At 43.3% G+C, this 23,281-nt stretch overlaps 2 protein-coding genes across 12 annotated transcripts in view; one reads left to right on the top strand and one right to left on the bottom strand.

Annotated features, from left to right (window-relative positions):
* Nucleotides 1-18,021, bottom strand: part of NFYC (nuclear transcription factor Y subunit gamma) — a 79,790-nt gene extending 61,769 nt beyond the window's left edge. For 4 of the 11 annotated variants that reach the window (XM_063608389.1, XM_055094742.1, XM_003815430.4 and 1 more), the window contains exon 1: nt 17,773-17,908. Coding sequence is in view for 3 of the 11 variants with exons in the window: in XM_063608388.1 (XP_063464458.1) it covers nt 10-21 (12 nt within the window). In the remaining 8 variants the exon portion in view is untranslated. Of the gene's footprint in view, nt 1-9; nt 8,360-17,772 lie in introns of those variants that run through there. The other 7 variants (XM_063608388.1, XM_055094748.2, XM_055094725.2 and 4 more) reach the window with 5 other exon arrangements.
* On the top strand, nt 17,519-20,565 carry LOC103785537 (uncharacterized). Its single transcript, XM_008968417.5, has one exon. It carries the CDS (start codon nt 17,631-17,633, stop codon nt 18,015-18,017), a length of 387 nt encoding a protein of 128 aa, XP_008966665.1. The 5' UTR covers nt 17,519-17,630; the 3' UTR covers nt 18,018-20,565.
* The last annotated feature ends 2,716 nt before the right edge of the window (nt 20,566-23,281 follow it).

Raw genomic sequence — 23,281 nt, forward strand, 5'->3', positions numbered from 1 at the left:
TAAACTTACCGGGAACTGCATTAATTTTACATGTAGTTATTTATACCTCCTCCGACTGGGAGAATTTAAGTCACTCCTATCCCTCCCCCCCAAAGGACGGAGGAAACAAAAGGCAGCAGGAGATGCAGAAACATGAGTCTGGAATGTCCACTCCACTGAAAACCCGAACAGCTGTCCTCCCACCCCCCAACAAACTATTCGCCATTTTTCTTTGTCTTTCAGCTGACCCCTGCCTCAGTGAAAAACTCCGAGGCTCCAATGAAGCCCTGCAGCCTCCTTCCACTTTAACAGTCAAAGGCATTCAATCTAGCATGCTATTTGACACCAAACCTTGCCTCCACAGTGGTCCCATTGGCTGAACTGCTTTATCGGCTAAGAACACAAAGCCATGATTGGCTGTTCACGTCATCAGTTACCTCTTTTGTACACTTCCTGTTTTAAAGTTACCTTGAGAAGCAGAACAGGGGTCAGATTCAGACTTCAAACTATGGGGAACTCTAAGGCGTGGAAATGTCTGGCAAATGCACATAGCAGCTGCACTAGGGCATCATGTGCTTCTAAAACAGAATATTGAAAATTTAGAATTGTTCTTAAAAACAAGCCAAAGGGTTGTTAGTGTTCCCACCCACGGGATTTCTTATTGGCTGTCAGAGTTCCATTTAAAAAATTTAAGGTAATTTAACTGCTTCTGATTGGCCATCAAAGATGTCTGTAAGATACTGCTACGGTATCCTATGGCAATAGACCAGAGAAGCAATGTGCACAAGGTCGGAAAGTTGTGACCATCTTCAGTTTTCTGTTGAGCATTAACAGAAGAAAAACAAAACTGGGTAGGGCTAATCCAAAGAAAATACAGCTTCTTTAACACTAACAGAGTGATGCCAATGGCCATACAATAGTTTGCAGGATTTCTAAAAGGCATCTGTCATTATGTTAGTGGCATTTTAAAGGCACAGATTGGTATCAAGGCAAAGCACTTTATTTTAAAACACAAACTAATTTAAATAGGAAAATTTTAAGGTAATGTATGAAGTTAGCGGCAGGGACAATGGAAGTGGCATTTCTAGAAAGTCAACCAGGAACCTAAGAAGGAAATATAATGATAAGGGGTTGGGGGGAATGACAAAAAAGCTAGAACATTAGTGAATACAATCATCCCCTGGTATCCATGGGAGACTGGTTCCAGGATACTCCCCAGCCAACCCTCTCATGGATACCAAAATCCTTGGGTGCTCATGTCCCTAATATAAAACGGTATAGTATTTGCATAAAACACTTGCACATTCCCATGTATACTTTTTTTTAAGAGATGGTGTCTCACTATGTTGCTAGGCTGCAATGCAGTAGCTATGCAGGCACAATCAGGGCACAACAGCCTCAAACTCCTGGGCTCAAGCAATCTTCCCACTGCAGCTTCCAAAGTGGGTGAAACTACAGGTGCATGTCACTTTGCCCAGCTTCCTCCATACTTTAAATAATCGCTAGGTTATGTATAATACCTAATAAAATGTAAATGCTATATATGTAGTTGTTATACTGTATTGTTTAGGGAATAATGACAAGGAAAAAAGTCTGCATATGTTCTGTACAGACACAATTTTTAAAAATATTTTTGACCCATGGTTGGTTAAATCCTTAGATGCAGAGGGCTGACGATGTATTATTAAAAGCACATTATAATTTGATGGACTAACTAATTTATTTAGGGCAAAGAGTTTGACATTCCAGAGGATAAATTCCTTATTTCTTTCATTCTTCTTTTTTTTTTTTTTTTTGAGATAGGGTCTGGCTCTGTCACCGAAGCTGGGGTGTTGCTGGGGTGTAGAGGCACGATCTTGGCTTACTGCAGCCTCCGCCTCCTGGGCTCAAGCGATCTTCCCACCTTAGCCTCCTGAGTAGCTAGGACTACAGGTGTGTGCTACCACCCCCAGCTAATTTTTCTATTTCTTTCTTTTCTTGTTTTTTTTTTTTCTTTTTTTAAATTGGTAGAGATGGGGTCTCACCATGTTGCCCAGGCTGGTCTCGAACTTCTGGGCTGAAGGGATTCTCCTGCCCCTGCCTCCCGAAGTGCTGGGATTACAGGCGTGAGCCACTGTGCCTGGACGAGGATAAATTTTTTTCTCTCTCTCTTTTTTTTTTTTGGAGATGGAGTCTCACTCTGTTGCCTAGGCTGGAGTGCAGCGGCGTGATCTTGACTCACTGCAACCTCCACCTCCTGGGTTCAAGTGATCTACTTAGTAGCTGGGACTACAGGCACCCACCACCATGCCCAGCTAATTTTTGTATTTTTAGTAGAGATAGGGTTTGACTATGTTGGCCAGGCTGGTCTTGAACTCCTGACCTCAAGTGATCCACCTACCTCGGCCTCCTGAAGTGCTGGGATTACAGGAGTGAGCCACTGCACCCCAGCCTTCTACCATATATATATAAAAAATTTTTCTTTTTTTTTTTGAGGCAGAGTCTCCCTCTGTCACCTAGGCTAGAGTACAATGGTGCGATCTCAGCTCGCAGCAACCTCTGCCTCCTGGGTTCAAGCGATTCTCATGCCTCGGCCTCCCGAGTAGCTAGGATTACAGGTGCCCACCACCACACCCGACTAATTTTTGTAGTTTTAGTAGAGACAGGGTTTCACCATGTGGGCCAGGGTGGTTTCAAACTCCTGACCTCAGAAAATCTACCCACCTCGGTCTCCCAAAGTGCTGGGATTACAGGCATGAGCCACCACGCCCGGCCCCATATTTTTAAGAATAAGCACAGCAGAGCTGATCTCAGAAGAGATATTATAAGTATTCTTACTAGTCTCACTGTGGTTATTGAAAACATTCCAAGGTGCTGAAGTCTACCAGTGGTAGTCAAAGATTTTCTTATGGATTTTGGACCAACTGCTTAGGTTTTTTAAGAGGCAGCTCCTAATGTGGTGAAAATCAATTAGCATGTTTTTCTTTTCTTTTTATTATTTTTTTTAGCAACACATTCAAATACAAGCATCTCACCATTCATTACCTGAGGCCTTTAACAATCTCCTTAGATCTGCTTCCTCCCACCAAAGCTAAATATCCTAGGACTGAAAAATACAATTGTTTTGCTAGGTAGATGAGCTCTTTTCTAGAAACTCCTCATTTGACCATACATGAGAACTCATCCTTGACATGTGCAGAGATTCAGCAGGGACCCGAAATAGGAGCAAGGTGGTCTGCCCTATCACTCTGCCGTATTAACTTCTCTACATTCCACTCATTTCCCATGATGAAATGAAATGATTTCTGAACACCTACTAGTGCCAGGTTCTGTGCTAGGTATATTACAGACTTTACCCCTCTAATTCTCACTACAATACCCTTCTACCAGTGAGAAAGAGTGAGGTTCAAAGAAGTTACAAAAACTGGTCCCTAGCCATACATCTGGATTCAAACTTGGGTCCCACCGAGAGTGGTACTCTTTCCACTGCACCACACTGCTTACCAAGACATGGAGCACCTCAGGGCACATCCACGGAAATTCTTAGGTGCCATATATATGTGTAGATAGCATAAACCATTATCCAACTTCAACAAATTTAAAAATTAAAAATCTGGGCCAGGCGTGTTGGCTCACACCTGTAATCCCAGCATTTTGGGAGGCCAAGGAAGGAGGATCACTTGAGCTCAGGCATTTGAGACCAGCCTGGGTAACACAGTGAGACCCCATCTCTATAAAAAATACAAAAATTAGCTAGGTGTGGTGGCACACGCCTGTGGTCCCACTTACTTTGGAAGCTGAGACCAGAGGATCACTTGACCCAGGAGGTCAAGGCTGCAATGAGCCGTGATCATCCCACTACCCTCCAGCCTGGGCGACAGAGTGAGACTCTACCTCAAGTAAATAAATAAATAAATATTAAAATTTAAAAATCTGACTAATGTTAAATTTGATATGCCAGTTAGAGACCTAGCCAATGGTATGACCAAATAGCACCCTATAAATTGTTACAAATTTTACTACTAAATTATTAGGACCATTTAACCAGTAACAAACCACATTTATAAGGGCATGAAACAACTAGGTAAATCATTAACAAGAGTACACTGTTAAAATTTGAAGGGGTTGCGAGACAATTTCACAATGGCATCCAAATAAAGAGTTTGGTGATGTTAAAATGATGTGTTATAGGTACTGTAATTCTTTTCTCAAAAGTTTAGATTACAGATTCTGAATAGCTACTCCCATTCTGGGAAGAGAAGGCAGAAGGCCAACAGGCCTTATCTGTACTGGAGCTTCTCTTAGCCCCAGAACACCTGAGGGCCAGTCAACTGACAAGGAAAAGAAGCTCATGTGAAGGGTGGGGGTGGGGAGCAGAAGAATAGGGAGAACATGTTCACAACCTCACTGATTACTAATTAGTGCCAGTATGGCAAAACAACTAAGCACTTGGAAGGCAGTGTTAGTTTCAAGTTCTGACTCTACTTATTAATTATATGACACTGAACTAACCCTGAGCCTCAGTTTTCTTATCTGTAATGTATAGATATCACCATGTATACCAGAGAGCCACTTTAAGGATTAAACAAGGTAATATATGTAAAGCATATTGTACTATGCCTGAATAAGCACTGAAAAAATGGAAAGTATTAAATGTCATCCAATTCAACTTCCTTGATTTATAGACGGTTAAGGTTCAGAAAGGGAGAAGACCTGCTTAAGGCCCTGAAGCCACTTTGAAGAAACACCTCTCTTCTATCTCTAGCATATTCTGCAGGCCTGCAGAAAGCAACTCCTTAGCCATAAAGGACAGTATGGGAAGACTACCAGGAGCCATAAAATTCTCCACTTTTTATGCTGGAAACCCAGGTTTTTCACCACTAATCCCACCAAATGTCTGATCACTGTTCCAAAAGCTGGCCCTCCGACTCTGCTTCGGATGTACCAGATTAAACCAATCATGACCTTTAACACTCTATGAAGGTCTTCAGCGTAGTTTTTATTACTTCTTGGCAGTCTGCAAGGAAAAGACCTTCAAGTCCTACTTCTCATCAACACTTACCTTAGAATTCAAGCCACAGTGGGAAGAGAACCCAAATTATTCTTGAATTTCCATTTGGCAGCTGAATCCATTCACTTACTATAGCTTTCTCTTCTACCTGTCATTACTGTGGACTGAGAACCTAACAGAATCTCTAGGATTTCAGCTAACATTCTTCCCTGGTCCTGGATCTCAGCAGCCCTCTACACCAGACAACTGCATCTTCTTACCCTAAATAACACTCAAATCAGGCTGGGCGCTGTGGCTCACGCCTGTAATACCAGCACTTTGGGAGGCTGAGGGGGGCAGATCACGAATTTAGGAGATCGAGACCATCCTGGCTAACACGGTGAAACCCCGTCTCTACTAACAATACAAAAAATTAGCCGGGCGTGGTGGCGGGCGCCTGTAGTCCCAGCTACCCAAGAGGCTGCAGCAGGGGAACTGCTTGAACCTGGGAGGTGGAGGTTGCAGTGAGCAGAGATCGCACCACTGCACTCCAGCCTGGGCGACAGAGCTGTCTCCAAAAAAAAAAAAAAACACTTAAATCACTATGAGACAAAACCAGTAACTCTGGTTACATGGTTGAAGCTTTAATACTCTCAAAGAAGGTAAAGTGAGAATTTATGCTCTTGGTTGGGAGAATGATTTCTGAATCATAGCTACCTGCTTACTAGCTGCATATTGGCCAAGATACTTAACGATTTCTGAGCTCACTTCCTCCTGTGTAAAATGGAGGCAATAACACCAACTAACAGGAGTGTTGAGGCTTAAATAAGTGAAAGCACTCAACATATTATCTGGAATGTGGTAGGTGCCCAATTAATATCTAAATATACACTTGATTATACAGCAGGTACACATAACTATTTTTTAACATGCCTCTATTACCAAAGAAGGGCTTCTTGAAGGCAGCAAGTGTCTTTATTTTTATCTACATATATCCCCAAAGCATAAAGATATAAATCAAATCCGATTTTAGCCACAGTGTCAGTGAAATAATGGAGTAGCAGGGATTGAGGAAAACTGGCAAGTTTGTGTCTCATCTAAAGGAGTGACCACTACACAGCTCCAACTGAAGAGGGCCATGTAGGAAATGTGGTTAACTGCAATAAGAGCTTCATATTCTTTTTTTTTTTTTTTTTTAGGGCTAATTGCCCAGGCTGGAGTACAGTGGCATGATCACAGCTCACTGCAGCCTTGACCTCCTGGGCTCAAGTGATCCTCCTGCCTCAGCCTTCTGAATAACTAGGAGCACAGGCGTGCGCTACCACACCCAGCTAATTTTTAATTTTTTTTTGTAGAGACAGGGTCTCCCCATATTGCCCAGGCTGGTTTCAAACTCCTGGGCTCAAGTGATCCTCCCACCTCAACCTCCCAAAATGCTGGGATTGTATGTGTGAGCCACTGCACCCAGCCCAGATTCTTTAAGAAGTAAAAGACAGACTGTTTTAATGTCAAATCTTTCTATTTTAAGTTTCGGTTCAAGTTTTAAAAAAAACAAAACATAGGCCAGGCGTGGTGGCTCATGCCTGTAATCCCAACACTTTGGGAGGCCGAGGTGGGTGGATCACCTGAGGTCAGGAGTTCAAGACCAGCCTGGCCAACATGGGGAAACCCTGTCTCCACTAAAAATACAAAAAGTAGCTGGGCGTGCTGGTGCATGCCTGTAATCCCAGCTACTCAGGAGGCTGGGGCAGCAGAATCGCTTGAACCTGGGAGGCAGAGGATGGCAGTGAGCCGAGATCATGCCACTGCACTCCGGCCTGGGCAACAGAGTGAGACTCCATCTCAAAAAACATTATAAGCAAATCGAAGAAAATTGAGGACTGCCAGATTATAATTTCTGACCCATTATCTCTCACCCAACTTGGTCTTGAACAACTAGTAGCTATTTCTCAAATCCAATCCACCTTCAAGGTTTAACAAACAAACAAAAATATGTTCACACATCTTCAAAATAATCTGATAGAAGTTCTGAAGACAGGCCGGGTGCGGTGGTTCACACCTGTAATCCCAGCACTTTGGGAGGCCGAGGCAGGCAGATCACGAGGTCAGGGGATCCAGATCATCCTGGCTAACATGGTGAAACCCCACCACTACTAAAAATACAAAAAATTAGCTGGATTTGGTGGCACACACCTGTAGTCCCAGCTACTCGGGAGGCTGAGGCAGGAGAATCGCTTAAACCTGGTAGGTGGAGGTTACAGTGAGCCGAGATCACGCCACTGCACTCCAGCCTGGGTGACAAAGAGAGACTCCCTCTCGGGGAAAAAAAAAAAAAAAAAAAAAGTTCTGAAGATAATCCCCAAAAAAGGCCCAGAAACATTCTGAGCAATGACCACGTCATTAGAATAAAGGAACATTGCACTGGTGCTCAGTAAATGGTTATCAGTGAATGAAGGAATGAAATAAACTAATAAATGGACCTTAAGGAGATGACAAATTCTGAATTATTTGTTTTTTAAAAATAAGTTATATTCTCCAAAGCATAAATTAAGACCAATAGATGGGAAATTATTCTGCAAAGACTCGCTTCAGCTCTCAGAGCTGTCCAAAGATGACACAACTTTCCTCAGAAGCTATGGATGGGGTTGTTAGGCACGGGCTGTTTGAACACTTGACAGGGATGTGTAAAGGCAACATGAGAGAGAGCAGTCATGTGCAGCAGCAGGAAAAAAAGCCCAATCTTTACAGCTAAACAGATTTAGATTTTAATCCCTCCTCACCACTTTTTAGGTGAGTGACCTCGTGCTAGTTATTCAACTCCACCGAGGCCAGTTTCCTGCACTAAAACATCTTGCAAGGTTTTAGGGCTTAGGAAAATTTCATTTGTTCAATAAATACTTAAATTATAAGCATAGCCATTGTACTAAATAAGCTCTGGGGATTCTAAACAAGACACAGTTCCTGTCCTTAAAGAGATTAAAGTCTACTGTAACAAACAGGAAAGTTAAAATAGGCAATCATGATGCTGTACATTAAGAGTTACAATACATGCAAATGCAAAATGCTATGGGAGGACATAAGCATAGCACCTAACCCAGGGCTTACGTAAGTTTTAGGCTGGTCAGAGAAAGCTTCTTAGGAGAATTAAAATCCTAAGAATAAAAACCAAGATAGACAAAGTGAACTGCATGTGCAAAGGCCTGAAGCTGACAGAAAGTATTACATTCCTGTTTGGTATAGCAGCAGCCCAGAAGCAAGAAGCTAGAAGTAGAGTTAGAAAGGTAGGCCGGGCGCAGTGGCTCATGCCTTTAATCCCAGCACTTTGGGAGGCCAACTGAAGTCAGGAGTTTGCGACCAGCCTGGCCAACGTGGTGAAAACCCATCTCTACTAAAATACAAAAATTAGCCAGGCATGGTGGCAGGCACCTGTAATCCCAGCTACTCAGGAGGCTGAGGCAGGAGAATCCCTTGGAGGCAGGAGAATCCCTTGTACCCAGGAGGCAGAGGTTGCAGTGAGCCAAGATTGCACCAATGCACTCCAGCCTGGGTGACAGGGCGAGACTCTCTCTCAAAAAAAAGAAAGGTATACAGGGTTGGACAAAGCTAATATACTAAAACTTTATTCTAAGGACAATGATAAGGAACTAATGCGTCTTAAACATTGGACTGGCACAATCAGTCCCACGTTTAAAGTGTAATTCTGATTTTCCCAGCCCCATGTTTAAGACTGTTTAGTTCCTTACCATTGGGTACAGTGTGGAGAATAAGCTGGAGAAGGGGACACAGTGGGAGGATGGCAGCACTCTAGACCACTAACGTGGAAAACAGGATGCTAAAGTTATCTGGTGACTGGATGCAGTAGTGAAGACACTGAGTTCAAGACCAGCCTGGACAACAAAGCAAATAATTCAGAATTTGTCATCTCCTTAAGGTCCATTTATTAGTTTATTAAAAATTAAAAAATAAAACAAATTTTTTTGAGTTCAAGACCAGCCTTGAACCTCATAGAGTGAGACTCCATCTCAAAAAATAAAAAATAAGCCAGGCACGGTAGCTTACACCTGTAATCCCAACACTCTGGGAGGCCAAGGTGGGAGGATCACTTGAACTGAAGAATTTGGGACTAGCCTGGACAACATAGCAAGACCTCCTCACTACTAACAATAAAAAAATTAGCTGGGCAGGCATGGTACTACATCCCTGTAGTCCCAGCTACTCAGGAAGCTGAGGCAGGAGGATTACTTGAACCCAGAAGTTTGAGGTTGCATTGAGCTATGATCACACCACCTCACTCCAGCGTGGGCAAGAAAGTGAGACCCCGTCTCAAAAAAATTAAAGTAAAATAAAAAATAAAGAAGATTCAAAAATCACTAAGACCCAGTGGTTAATAAGGCATGTAGAATAACAACACTGTGCTTGATAAAAAGCATGTACTCAAAAAATGGTACCTGCTACTATTGTTATTGTTATTGGGCACTGGATTAGATGACCTTTGAAATCACATTCATCCTTAAGAGTCTACATTACCTTGAAGATGTATCTTGTTCTCAGAAAAGTCCTTTCCCACGATTACCAAGCTATCTTATACAAAATGATTCATTTTTTTATTCATAGACTACACCAGAACTGCTCAACTGGGCTCCCCTACACACCAGTCATAGCATGAAACGTTTATTAGGTGTTCTCACAAACAGCGATCCATGACCAAGTAAGTCTGAGTAACACTGCATAATGTATCTTCCCTCTTGAAGGGTCATAGGCAAATAAGCACCAAGGCTCTGAATAATAATTCTGCAGTAAAGAAAGGCATTTCACTTTGGCCATTTTTTGTCAAGGATCCTCTTTTTATCCCCAAAGGACACTGATTAGCACTACACAGAACTAATGTTCAGTGGAAGAGCTTGGGAAATGCTACTCTAAACCAACTTACAAATTTTAGTGGAGTGAAAAGACTATAGGCAACTGTATTCTGACAACCTTCCAAAATGGTTAGAGTTTTACACACATTATGGCGTTTTCCTTTCTAACTTAGTACTACTGAAAATGACATTAAATACCACCATAAATAGCAATCCTTTGCCTCCTAAGTGATTGCCAACCAAGCATTCTTGGCTTCTTAAAAGGCCCCAACTTTGTCATTTCATAATGAGCAAATTCTATGCTACTTACTTTCAGGGTACAGTAATAATTTTTAAAACAGTTTAAAATGACAAGGATGTCAACTGTGCAGATAATGTGTACTTTATTAGCCCCTTCTCTCTTCTCTTTTAAAATGAACAGATCATGCCAGTGTCAAAGGGATATATCTTCTTAACACTGGGCAAAGAATCTCAACTTCATAGAGATTACTGGACAGTTTACAGCTCTGGAGGCCAAGGGTAACAGTAATTTGGGATTGTGAAAACCTTCAGTACTTCAGATTTAAGCCAATGACATGATACAAAATATTCTATACTCTAACATCATTTCCTATGAGTCATCTCATTCCTTTTTTTGTTTTGTTTTGTTTTTTTTTTTTTGGAGACAGTCTCGACCTGTCGTCAAGGCTGGAGTGCAATAGAGGCGCGATCTCGGCTCACTGCAACCTCTGCCTCCCGGATTCAAGCGATTCTCCTGCCTCAGCCTCCCGAGTAGCTGGGGTTACAGAGGCCCACCACCACGCCCAGCTAATTTTTTGTATCTTTAGTAGAGATGGGATTTCACCATGTTGGCCAGGCTGGTCTTAAACTCCTGACCTCATGATCTGCTCGCCTCGGCCTCCCAAAGTGCTGGGATTACAGGTGTGAGCCACGGCGCCCGGCCCATCTCATTCCTCTTATTAAAACACTTTGAAACACTGCTCAAGATCACTGTTTATGGTTCATACTCATGAATGTATTTAAGAATAGGACAATTATTGAATCTTATGAAGAATATACAATTGACTTTAACACTTGAACCCGGGAGGCAAAGGATATACTACTGGCTTTAAATGAAGGGTATTCAGGCTGGGCGCAGTGGAGGCTGAGGGCAGGCAGATCACCTGAGGTCAGGAGTTCGTGACCAGCCTGGCCAACAAGATGAGACCCTGTCTCTACAAAATATACAAAAATTAGCCAGGTGTGGTGGCACGCACCTGTAGTCCCAAGCTACTCAGGAGGCTGAGGCAGGAGAATCGTCTGAACCCAAAAGGCAGAGGTTGCAGTGAGCCGAGGTCATGTCACTGCACTCCAGCCTGGGCGACAGAGCAAGACTCCAGCAAATAAATAAATGAATGAATGGCATTCATTTAAATAGGACACCTTATATATAGTACCTTGAACATGAATTTTTTTTTTTTTCAAAGAGGGAATCCCGTTCTGTCACCCAGGCTGGAGTGCAGGGGCATGATCTCAGCTCACTGCAGCCTCCGCCTCTGGGTTCAAGCGATTCTCCTGCCTCAGCCTCCTGAGTGGCTGGGACTACAGGTGCCCGCCACCATGCCTGGCTAATTTTTGTATTTTTAGTAGAAACGGAGTTTCACCATATTGGCCAGGCTGGTCACAAACTCTTGATTTCAGGTGATCTGCCAGCCTCGTCCTCCCAAAGTGCTGGGATTACAGGCGTGAGCCACCGTGCCTGACCAGACATGGATATTTCAACCTTTATTTTAAACATATTCTACTGGAAACATTCAAATGCAAAGATTAGACTCTAGTTCCACTCTCTAAACTACAAGTTTATACAATAGAAAGCTCTCACGAAGTACTGGATGTAGAAGTAATCTATCTGGAGATCTGAAAATAACAAAATGGAAAATACAACTCCAATACTGAAAATGAGTATAGGTGCTGTCTCACTGCTATCAGGTACATCACTGCTAACACATGGAGAAGTGTGGGAAGGGTGCAACAATTCCTGCAACCTAGCAAAATTTTCTGCAGGCAGAGAGATTTTTCCTGAACCATTCCACAATACTGTCTAACTGCTTACTTCAAAGAAAACGTTACTCAAGTGACTACAAATCACACAAACCAAACCAACGGTCCTACTTCAACTGATAATTTGTACAGTTAGAAAAATTTTAAATGACTATAATGCAAATCTCTCCTTCTGGTCAGAATGAAAACACCAGTTGTTCCGAATTTAATCATCATTGCTATTTGTCAAATATGAAGAAGTTTTCATCGCATCGCAATCATTACCACTCAACACTTGGGGATGAACAAAAGAGATCAGGAAACAATCTTTCCCTGAAACAAATGATCCTACTACTTTGTGCATTCAAAAGTAAGACTGACCTCACACTGGTCCACTGAAAATCAGCTCCTAAACCACAACAGCACAACTAAATTAGGTTACTTCCTTTATGTCAAGTGGTTGCTCTCCCATTTGGAAATCTTACTGTATATTATAGAGCAGACAATTACAAAAGGCCTCACCCCTCCTCATCAAGGAAGCTGTAACTGGCTGAAAGGACAGATTTCATGCTGTTCCAAAATGAAAATGTGTTCTCCCACTTATTAAGGTCCACTAAGTGATAGGCATCTACCACACGCTATTATATTCATTTCTCATAATTACCCTACAGGTAGGTATTATTGTCGTTATTTTACAGAGGAAGAAACAAGTTAAGAACCTGCTCCAGCACACAGGGTAAACGCACTGCAGAGACAGAACTCTTCCCTTGGTCTGACTCCAATCAGCAACTAATACTGTCCCCTCCCATAGGCACTTTTTGGCCAAAGTTTTAAAAATCCATTTCCTCCTGCAATTAATCCACGTACATTATATTGAGTGCTTTGAGTCTCTGCAGGAAAACACTAAAATGACCTTGTAGCCTTCCTAAACTGTGACAGTGCATGCATGAAAAACTGAATAAACAAAATGAAAAGAAAGACTGTAAGACATCAGATAACTCACAATCAGTTTCCTCTGAGAACAAGAAACAGAATGGAAAAGAACAACTTACTGGCAAAGGAATATTCTTCCTGGTTGTATGCCTGAGGCCAGGATTGACCTTAAGAAGGTCATTTGTGACCCTAGTAATGTCCTCTGCCATTCTCATTCCCGTGAATGAAGTAAACCTGTCACTTAAAGTCATCTCTGCCATCAAGTCAATGCGTCCACAGGAGAGGCAATGCTATCCAGTGGAATGGGCACCTATCTGGAAATCCAGTGATCTGGGCAAGATTTGGCTCTGCCCTTGCATAGCCAAGTGACCCTGTCAAGGTCATCTCACTCTTTTGGAGCCTCAGTACAAAGGACACGCCTGAAAGAACTGAAGTTCGCTTCCTGAGCTAAGAAGCCAGGACTTTTTTTCTTTTCCCATAACATTCTATGGTGTCAACACAGTGTTTAAGAGTAAGGGCTTCATTTACATAAGAATTAAGAATTACAAATCTGTGGCCGAGCACTGTGGCTAACACCTGTAATCCCACCACTTAAGGAGGCCGAAGAGGGCGGATCACGAGGTCAGGAGTTTGAGACCAGCCTGGCCAACACAGTGAAACCCCGTCTCTACTAAAAATACAAAAAATTAGCCAGGCATGGTGGCGGGCGTCTATAATCCCGGCTACTCAGAAGGCTGAGGCAAGAGAATCACTTGAACCTGGGAGGCAGAGGTTGCAGTGAGCCAAGATCGCGCCATTGCACTCCAGTCTGGGGAAACAGTGCGAGACTCTATCTCAAAAAAAAAAAACAAAAAACAGAATTACAAATCCGTATCTGAATCTAGGCTCTGCTACTTACTGGCTGTGAGAACTTAAGCAAATTACTTTTCAGTTTCCTCACACGTAAAAATGAGGGTGGCTATATTATCTACCTCATAGTGTATGAGAATAAATATACATAATACATTTATATCCCAGCTGGTACAATGTAAGCAAGCACTCAATAAAAGTAGTAACTCTATTATCCCTGTGTTTGATTCACAGATCCTAGTGGCTCAGCACTTTTGAACTAAAAGATGTAAATTTCAAAATTACCTCAAAAAGACACCCAGCATAGCCTGGCTGGGCACGGTGGCTCACGCTTATAATCCCAGCACTTTGGGAGGCCGAGGTGGGTGGATCACCTGAGGTCGGGAGTTGAAGACCAGCCTGGCTAACATGATGGAAGCCCGTCTCTACTAAAAATACAAAAATTAGCTGGGTGTTGTGGTGCACACCTGTAATCCCAGCTACTCGGGAGGCTGAGGCAGGAGAATCGCTTGAACCCGGGAGACAGAGGTTGCAGTAAGCCAAGATCACACCACTGCAACTCCAGCCTGAGTGACAGAGTAAAACTCTCAAAAAACAAAACAAAACAAAACCCAAAACAAGACTCCCAGCATAGCTCCATAGCACAGAATGGGTTTAGCCCATATATGTTTACAATTCTGTGGTATGAATCCTCATTTCGCTTTGCCTTCATTTCTCTGAAAATAAAAGGGGATAAAAATGCCTTGTAAAATCTTCTCTAGTACAGTTTTGGGATTTTTATTTATTTTTTGGGAGACTGAGTCTCGCTCTGTTGCCCAGACTGGAGGGCAGTGACACAATCTCAGCTCACTGCAACCTCCGCCTCCCGGGTTCCAGCAATTCTCCTGCCTCAGTCTTCCGAGTAGCTGGGATTACAGGCGCCCACCACCATGCCAGGCTAATTTTTGTAATTTTGTTTCATCATGTGTGCGAGGCTGGTCTCAAACTCCTGACTTCAAATACCACCTGCCTCAGCCTCCCAAAACGCTGGGATTAGAGGCGTGAGCCACTGCGCCCAGTCTCTAGTAGTTCTGACCAAAGAAAAAAATGTGTAAGTATAAATGAGATAACAGATTTGTCATAAGAATTAAATAAGATGCCATGGACACAGCCTATAAAGTATAAATCTTAGTATGATTTCTGCCTGAAGAAAAAGCTGAGGTTCACAAGTTTTCAACATAAACTCAGATCTACTGAGATTTCCTGAGAGTTCAAGATTTCTAGAGTGGTCAATTCCAGATCTTAACAAGGTGGCCATGGGTATAAGGGGCTAACATGGAATGAAGGTGGTCACCAATGTTGAAGGGCAGGTTGCTCCAGAAATGCCTGCTGAAAAAAAAAAGGTGTACATATACACTCATTTTTATCACCTTGTCTAGTCTTACTAAAAACGAAACTAAGTTATAGATCTACAGCATTCTTCATATTTGGTTAACTTGATGACTGAGCCAAATGAGGCTGAAATGACCAACGTACAAAATACATGGCAAACCCTATTTTCACTTGTAGCTTTGCCTCTATCTTCCACAGTGAAACGTTATTGTAAACAAAAATGAGGGAGGGCTTCACCTAAGCACATCAAGACATAAAGCAATTAAGATTTCCAACTCACTGGTCTCCTCTCAAACCCTGATTTAAAGGTTTCCATGCAAAATTGGAACTGCAAATATTTTGTCCTATCCAGTCTTAATTTTACACATTGTTCAGGATAAGCAAATCCTAGAATCAATATCCCACAGTCTGAAGAAAGCACTAGGCCTTTGAATAGGTCCTGGTATTTGGGGACACCCTAAGGAACTGGTGATGTTTGAAAAACCTCTCCAGTGAGCTCTTTACACTAAGCACTTGGTAGTTCCTCGCCATTTGGCATAAATTACCTCCACATACAGAAAGACTATCTGCAATATTCTGAAGCTTGGTTTTAAGGAATGCAGATTCTTCAAGTTTCTGTACATATTTTTCCCCATTATCTACCTGGATTCAGGAAAAATGCAGCAATTTACTTTGTAAATCTTCCCTTTCACAATAGAAGCCAAGGGATATGATTTGAATACCTAGCTGAAGAACCCATATTCTCTATGGTTACAATTCTGTGGTCTGAATCCTTAAGCAGCACAAGAAATTCTTAAGAATTATAGTCTTCCATTTTATACACTCTAAACACCCAGAAATCAAAGTAGATGATCCACTTGGAAATACAAAATTATCTGGAAGTTTGATTAGTCAGGTTTATGTTGATAGCTGATGTAGCAGATAAAATTACAGGCTTTGGCATCAGGCAACCAGGGTTTGAATTCTAGCTCAACCACTTACTGAGTGACACCAGACAAGCTACTTAACCTCTCTGATCCTCAGTTTCCTCATCTGCAATATGGGGACGATAATGCCTACCTATTGGAGTTAAAATATGCCCCAAAATAGCAATTCTCTTCCTCTGCTACTTATCAATTCCCTTCTCCAGAAAATGTAGTTGCATTCACATAAAACTAAATTTGAAAACCCTAGGAGTTTCTTGAAATTGGTATGAAAACAGAAGAGTACCATCTAAAGCTAAAAAGGACTACCTAACAAAAACAAGGAAAAACAAATTAGGAAAACACAGATGTTTAACATAAATGTGTTTCCATGGCCCTCACACACTGGGACGAGCAAATGTAAAGCAATACAAGTAACTACGATTCAGATTCAGTGGAAAAGGAACATATTCCCAACAAGTTGACTGGAACGACTCGGGATTGGAATAAAAACTATTTGAATATGAACCAGAAAGTGTTGACAAGTCCTGTTCCTTAAGAAGCTATGCATGGGCTTTTTTTGGTTTGGAGCTGCTTATTTGAAAAAACAAACAAAAAATTCAAAGTACACATGGGAATGGGTATACTTTTTAGGCACATATACAAGGAAATAAACCAAGACCGAAAATTTCTGGCTAGCTCCCTTTCCCTTAAAGGGGAACCTAACAATATTTACTCAACAAATAACTACCAACTACCTAATATTTGCTAATGTGGCTTTGGAAACTCAGCCATGACCTGTATCCTTCCTAGAGCAGCAAATTTCATATACAACATCTCAAAACTACTTGTATGGTCCTGAGACTCAATAATGTATAACTGCTCTATTAATACACTTCCCAAGTCCGAAAATGTTCCCTAAAATGCTTCCTATATCAGATTTTGTCACTTTAAATCTGATACTACTTAATGCTGTGCTTCCTAGGCTCGGACAGAGCACACTTCTCAATAGCATTCCTCTCTCGGTTTACTTGCTCCTCACATCACATCCCAGGTCCGTTGACTCTGGACTCCAGGGCTCCACCAAAACCTCAGTGTTTGAATGCTTGCACTCTCCAGCAAAATCCCTGATCTGATTCTACCGTTCAGCTATGCCCCTAGCCCTGATGCCTTTCTTCCTACACCATACACTCACACCGTGGACTTCAGGGCCACTTCCAAACTGGGTCACATTAGCAACCCTGGATCTCGAAGATCCTCTCAGCCTGTCACTTGGGTTTCGGTGTTTCCAAGCCTGGAACCCTGAGGGCCTGCACACCCCCATCTTGGGCCATGCATGTACCAGGAAAAGCACCTCTGAAAGTGAGTGTCCCCCATTCCCAGGCCATGGCCTATGCTACCCCCAAAGTACCTGCCAGGCCATCACCCTCTCTTCCCCCTTAAAGCCTCTAGGCTCGCCCTCTCGCCGCAACCCCACGCCTGCGCCGCAGGGGGTCATTGCCCCAGCCGCCCTAGCCCAAGACGCGCGCATCCCCGCAGCCTCAGATTCCTTCATCACCCCCTAGGCCGGAGCTGGCGCGTCCAATAAGGTGCCAGGTCCGCGGCCTCCCCGCCACCGACCAATCACGAGCGAGCCCCCCCGCCGTCGCCTTCCGCCAATGGGAGAAAGCCCGCGGGCCGGGCCGACGAGGCACACGGACCCCACGAGCGCGGCGGCGGCGGCAGCGGCGGGCCAGGCAAGAGCACAACATGGCGGCGGGCAGGACGGACCGAGCTACAGCAGCGGCCGCGCGAGGAAGTGAGGTCTCTGGCGAAGGCGGGAAGCGCTGCCCCTCCCCCCGCCGCCGCTCCCCTATCACCCTCGCACAGAAACTCCCGCACACTCACACACCTCTGCTCAGGAGTCCAGGAAGAGCAGGAGCCGCCCCCGCGCTCCTACGGAGTCGGGCAATGCAGAGGCCCAGGCGCGGCGGAGGGGAGGGGGAAGTGTGCGTCACGGAGAACGGAGCGCGCGCGAAGCGGGGGCACAAGCAAGATGGCGGCCACGCCGTTTGCACCGTTTCCCCTTTTCCCTTCCCCCTCCCCTGGCGCCTGGACTCCCAGTATCGTGCAGTACGCAGAAGCTGTGCTCCTTGAGGTCTCGCGAGAATTGGGAAGGGACGACGACAGAGGGAGGCGGAATGAGATCTGAGAGTTTTAACCCCGCCCCCTTTCGGGAGCTCGAGATCTGAGTTTTGACCCCGCCCCCTTTCGGGGGATCCGGAGGCGCTGCCCAGTGACCTCCACCACCCTGCCTATCCTTGTGGATCTCCTTGGTGCGAGCTTGAATCTTAGGAAATAAGTAGGTGTGTGCGCGTGCCCTTGAGTTTTAGGAACTAAGTAGGGGCGTGTGTGTGTATTTGTGTTTTTAATTTGGGGAGAAAGAACTGGGGGATGAAGGTCGACATGGCGTTCCAGATTAAGCATGTCGTTCAAGTAGACAGCTACTGGCACCTTAAATTCATAAAAGAGCATTTAGCACCAAACTGTAAAGTGATGTCCTCTAGAATAAAGAACAGTACTTACCAAGAATAGTTAGCTTGTAACCTTACGTCGACATAGTTGTTCTTATTTGAATGCAGATTTTAAAGTTTTATCACGCAGTTGGAAACCACAGCTACTATGAGCATGGATTTTTTCATACTTATCTCTTTCATTTCCGTGACCACTTGGTCCAAAGGCATCAGGATTGTATCCATTTTACAAATAATAAAACTGAAGCTCAAAAAGGTTAAGTAACTTGACCTAAGGCCCCACAGCTAGTAAGTGTCAAAACCCCATCCGAATAACTTCAAAACCTGTAGATATAGTCATCAAATGTGTCTTGAATGGAATTACCTACAGTGAGAGTTAGTGCATTAGGTAACAAGCGCAGAGAGGAATGACTGCCTCTGCTGATGGTAACCTTGAATTTTACAAATGACATTGGAGCCTTTCTGAGACTAGTGTTGCATGGGTCCTCAATAAAATCACACTGTTGTTACTCACTTCCTTTGGGTTTATAACCCTGGTGATAAAGTAATTGAGAATAGTGGAGTAAACCCTCGACTTGAATTCAGGAAAATTGTTTTCAAATCTAGTTTCAATAAATCTCACATCAGGCACTCTATTTGATGAATGAATGAACAAAACCTAACTATAAGACACTTGACTTCAGGGAGTCTCAATTCCTTCATCTGTAAAAAGATCTAATTCCTAACTTTTGGTAATGTTGGGGAGAGTGAATGAAATAATGTGAGAGTGCTTCGTAAATTGCAAAAGTGTTATAAAGAAGTTACTGGTAAGAGCTACGAGTGTCTCGCTGCACTCTAGCATGGGCGACAGTGCGAGGCCCTGTCTCAGAAAAAAAAAAAGTTACTTATAATGACATTTTCAGACATGAGAAATGGCATAAAATTAAAAACAGGGAGATTCAAGAGAATAGTATGTTGAGATTGTAGAGACAGATGTAGCTAATGGAAAAAAGCTAGATAAGTCTCTCTACAGATGTTTATTGAGTACTTATTGCATATACTATGCTTGCCAAAAAATGTAAAAGTGTACATTTAGTTACAATGAAGCAGCACAAGTTATTATTAGTGATTATTGTTATAATTAAGTATCGATCACACTTAGGGGCTGCAGTCCATTTCCTTCCAAGAGCCTGGAAGTTGGGTTGCCCTCAGAAATAAATAAAAATCTACATAGAGGAAATTAGCTAAGAGTGATATTAAGTATATTTAACAACAAGTAGTGCTCAAGCATAGATGAAGCAGAATTAGAAATGCAGCTAGGATCCTGGAGGTATCCCTCTGTGCTAGGTGTTAACCCTTCAGTTGCTGGTTTGTGAATAGGAGGTCCCAGGGGATCCCAGGGGAAGGGAGTGGTCAGGAGGTTTGGGACAGCAGCTCTTTACCAGGTAGTACTAGAGTATTTCAGTATTTTAATAGTCAATGTTATAACTGATAACAGTCAATTGATACATATAAGCCTAATATTAGTCCTTGCTATAGTCTTTATTATCAATAGCCTCTGCCCTTCCCTTTCTAAAGCCGTTGCTATCTGGCCTGTCCCTAGGAGATTAGGGTGAAAGACTTCTCACCCTAATGTCGTCAAGCTTGGCCTTGTTTTGACCAATGAAATATGAGTAGAAATGGCATGAACCGGCCGGGCACGGTGGCTCACACCTGTAATCCCAGCACTTTGGGAGGCCGAGGTGGGTGGATCACGAGGTCAGGAGTTCAAGACCAGCCTGGCCAAGATGGTGAAGCCCTGTCTCTACTAAAAATAAAAAAATTAGCCGGCCGTGGTGGCAGGCACCTGCAATCCCAGCTACTCGGGAGGCTGAGGCAGGAGAATTGCTTTAACCAGGGAGTTGGAGGTTGCAGTGAGCGAATATCACGCCACTGCACTCCAGCCTGGGCGACAGAGTGAGACTCTGTCTCAAAAAAAGAAAGAAAGAAATGGCATGAACCACTTCTGAGCAGAAATTTATGAGCTATCTTACAATTTTGCCATATTATCTTTCCTCTGACACAAGAGCAGCATGTCCTAAATAGAGCTCCCTCTTCAGCTTTGGTCCCAGAATGAAGATGTGCAGAGCCACAGCTGACACACATAACCTGTAATGTTGTGTGAACAATAAATAAACCTTTGTTGTAAGCCACTGAGATTGTTTTCGTTGTTACTGCAGCATAACATGCTAGCTAAGCAGACTAATACAACCATGAAATTAGCTATCCATGGGGGTAAGCCAAGACCTTTTTTACAAACATGACCAAACAAAACAAAACAAACTCTGATAAAGGGCATATGGGAGGAACCTGAAGAAGGTAGATATTGTAATTTAATAAATGGAACCTAATCAATATTGTCAGCCATTCTGTACCCTGTTTGGAGAGAGATTCTGTGAACAAAAGGGCTTGCTCAGCCATGGCAGCCCAAAACAAGGCAGTCACAAAGGTTAGCACTACCATTGCCCCTCTAAGCCTCATCTCAATTAAGCCACACTGAGCATTAGGATTTCCTTGCCCGTGTCATCTCTGTAGTGGATGGGAATATCTCAGACTGCCTCAGCTAAGAAATGCTTCTTAAGATCAACATGCTTTCCTCTATGTTCACCCAGCAAGTGTCTTGGCGATAGGGACAGAATTAAGTGATCTGCCACCTAGAGGATTCTAATTATTTTGATCATTGTATTTTTCATTGTAACTAATCAGTTAGATTCCTCTTTATATAAAAGTTTCTGTGAGCTTGGCAAATACAAGACACCCCCTACCCCCAGGAAATGGTTCAACTTTCTGCTTACTATTAAAATTAGGTTTCTGAGTTTGCAAGGTTAAACATCAGTTCTTGTATCATGGTAAATTCCTTAAGGTTATAGCACTGTATAACAGAACCTGTCTAGACAACCAGCTGGACTTCCTTAAGCCACACCTCTCTATCTCATTGTGTACCTTTGGCCTAAAAGAAAAGCAGCGCTGGCCAGGCGTGGTGGCTCACACCTGTAATTCCAGCACTTTGGGAGGCTGATGGGGGCAGATCACGAGGTCAGGAGTTCGAGACCAGCCTGATCAACATGGTAAAACCCCGTCTCTACTAAAAATACAAAAATTAGCCGGGCATGGTGGCACGCACCTGTAATCCCAGCTACTCAGGAGGCTGAGGCAGGAGAATCACTTGAACCTGGGAGGCAGAGGTTGCAATGAGCCGAGATCGCACCATTGCACTCTAGCCTAGGTGACAGAGTGAGACTCTGTCTCAAAAAATAGAAAAGCGGCACTAAAAGATATAGTTCATGTGCTGCTGGAGTTCAAAAAGGGAAAGCTTACTTCCACTTAGTATGAAATAGTGGGAGGAGTTCAGGAAAGATTTGCAAGGATGTGACATTTGAACTGGGTCTTGAAAAATGAGTAAAATTAGGGAAGACATGTAGGCAGCCACTAAAGCAAATAGAAGAAGCGAGGGATCAGTTGAGGAAACACAGAGTAAGAGGGAATGGAAGAAGAATCATGGAAAGATACATTATTATGGTTAAATTAAGGCTCTTGGGCTTTATTTTCTGATACGGGAAGTGAGTGGTAGAAGTTTTTTGTTTTGCTTTTAAACAGGTTTAACCATTTTTTTTTTTTTTTTTTTTTTTAGGAGATGGAGTTTTGCTCTTGTTGCCAGGGCTGCAGTGCAATGGTGCAATCTCGGTTCACTGCGACCTCTGCCTCTCGGGTTCAAGCGATTCTCCTTTCTCAGCCTACCGAGTAGCTGGGATTACAGGCGCGTGCCACCAGGCCCGGCTAATTTTTGTGTTTTTAGTAGAGACGGGGTTTCATTATGTTGATCAGGCTGGTCTGGAACTCCTGACCTCAGGTGATCCACCTGCCTTGGCCTCCCAAAGTGCTGGGATTACAGACGTGAGCCACCGCCCCTGGCCTAAATTTAACCATCTTTAAGTATACATTTCAGTGACATTAAGCCTGTTCACGTTGTGCATCCATCAGCAGAATTTGTCATTATCCCATACTAAAACTCTGTATACGTTAAACGCTTACGCCCTATTCTCTTTTCCCCAGCCTCTGGTAACCACCATTCTACTTTCACCTTTTGGCCACTGTGAATGGTGCTTCTGTGGACATTAGTATACAAATATCTGTTGGAGTCCCTGCTTTCAATTATTGGGGGTATATACCCAGAAGTGAAATTGCTGGATTATATGGCAATTCTTATGTTTAATTTTTTTTTTTTTTTGAGGAGCCACCATACTGTTTTCCATAGCATCATACCATTTTACATTCCCAATGGTAGAAGGTTTTACAAAAGATAGTGACATGATCAAAACTATGATTAAAAGCAATCTGGAAAAGAGAGTAAGATGGAGTAGAGTGGCAGAATGACCATGTGGAGACTTCCACAATAGTTAAGGCAAGATATAATGAGGGCGAGGGCCTGAACACATCATCAGCAATGAGAATGGAGGGAAGAGGATACAAATGCTGAGGTGATATTGCCAAGGAAAGATTGTAAGGACTTGACCATTGACTGGCGATTGAGGGGTTAGGGAACAAGAAAATTAAGGGTTTTTTTTGTTTTTGTTTTTGAGACGGAGTCTCATTCTGTCGCCCAGGCTGGAGTGCAGTGGCGCAATCTCAGCTCACTGCAAACTCCACCTCCCGGGTTCACGCCATTCTCCTGCCGCAGCCTCCCGAGTATGTGGGACTACAGGCGCCAGCGACCATGCTCGGCTAATTTTTTTGTATTTTTTTAGTAGAAACAGGGTGGGTTTCACCGTGTTAGCCAGGAAGGTCTCGATCTCCTGACCTCATGATCCACCCACCTCGGCCTCCCAAAGTGCTGGGATTACAGGCGTGAGCCACTGTGCCCGGCCAAAT

Source organism: Pan paniscus, chromosome 1 (genome assembly GCF_029289425.2).
Source record: "Pan paniscus chromosome 1, NHGRI_mPanPan1-v2.0_pri, whole genome shotgun sequence".
In the NCBI taxonomy this organism is placed as follows: Eukaryota; Metazoa; Chordata; class Mammalia; order Primates; family Hominidae; genus Pan; species Pan paniscus.

Excerpts from the sequence above, each read along its gene's own strand:
- LOC103785537 (XM_008968417.5), top strand. The coding sequence starts at position 17,631 with ATGGCGGCGGGCAGGACGGACCGAGCTACAGCAGCGGCCGCGCGAGGA.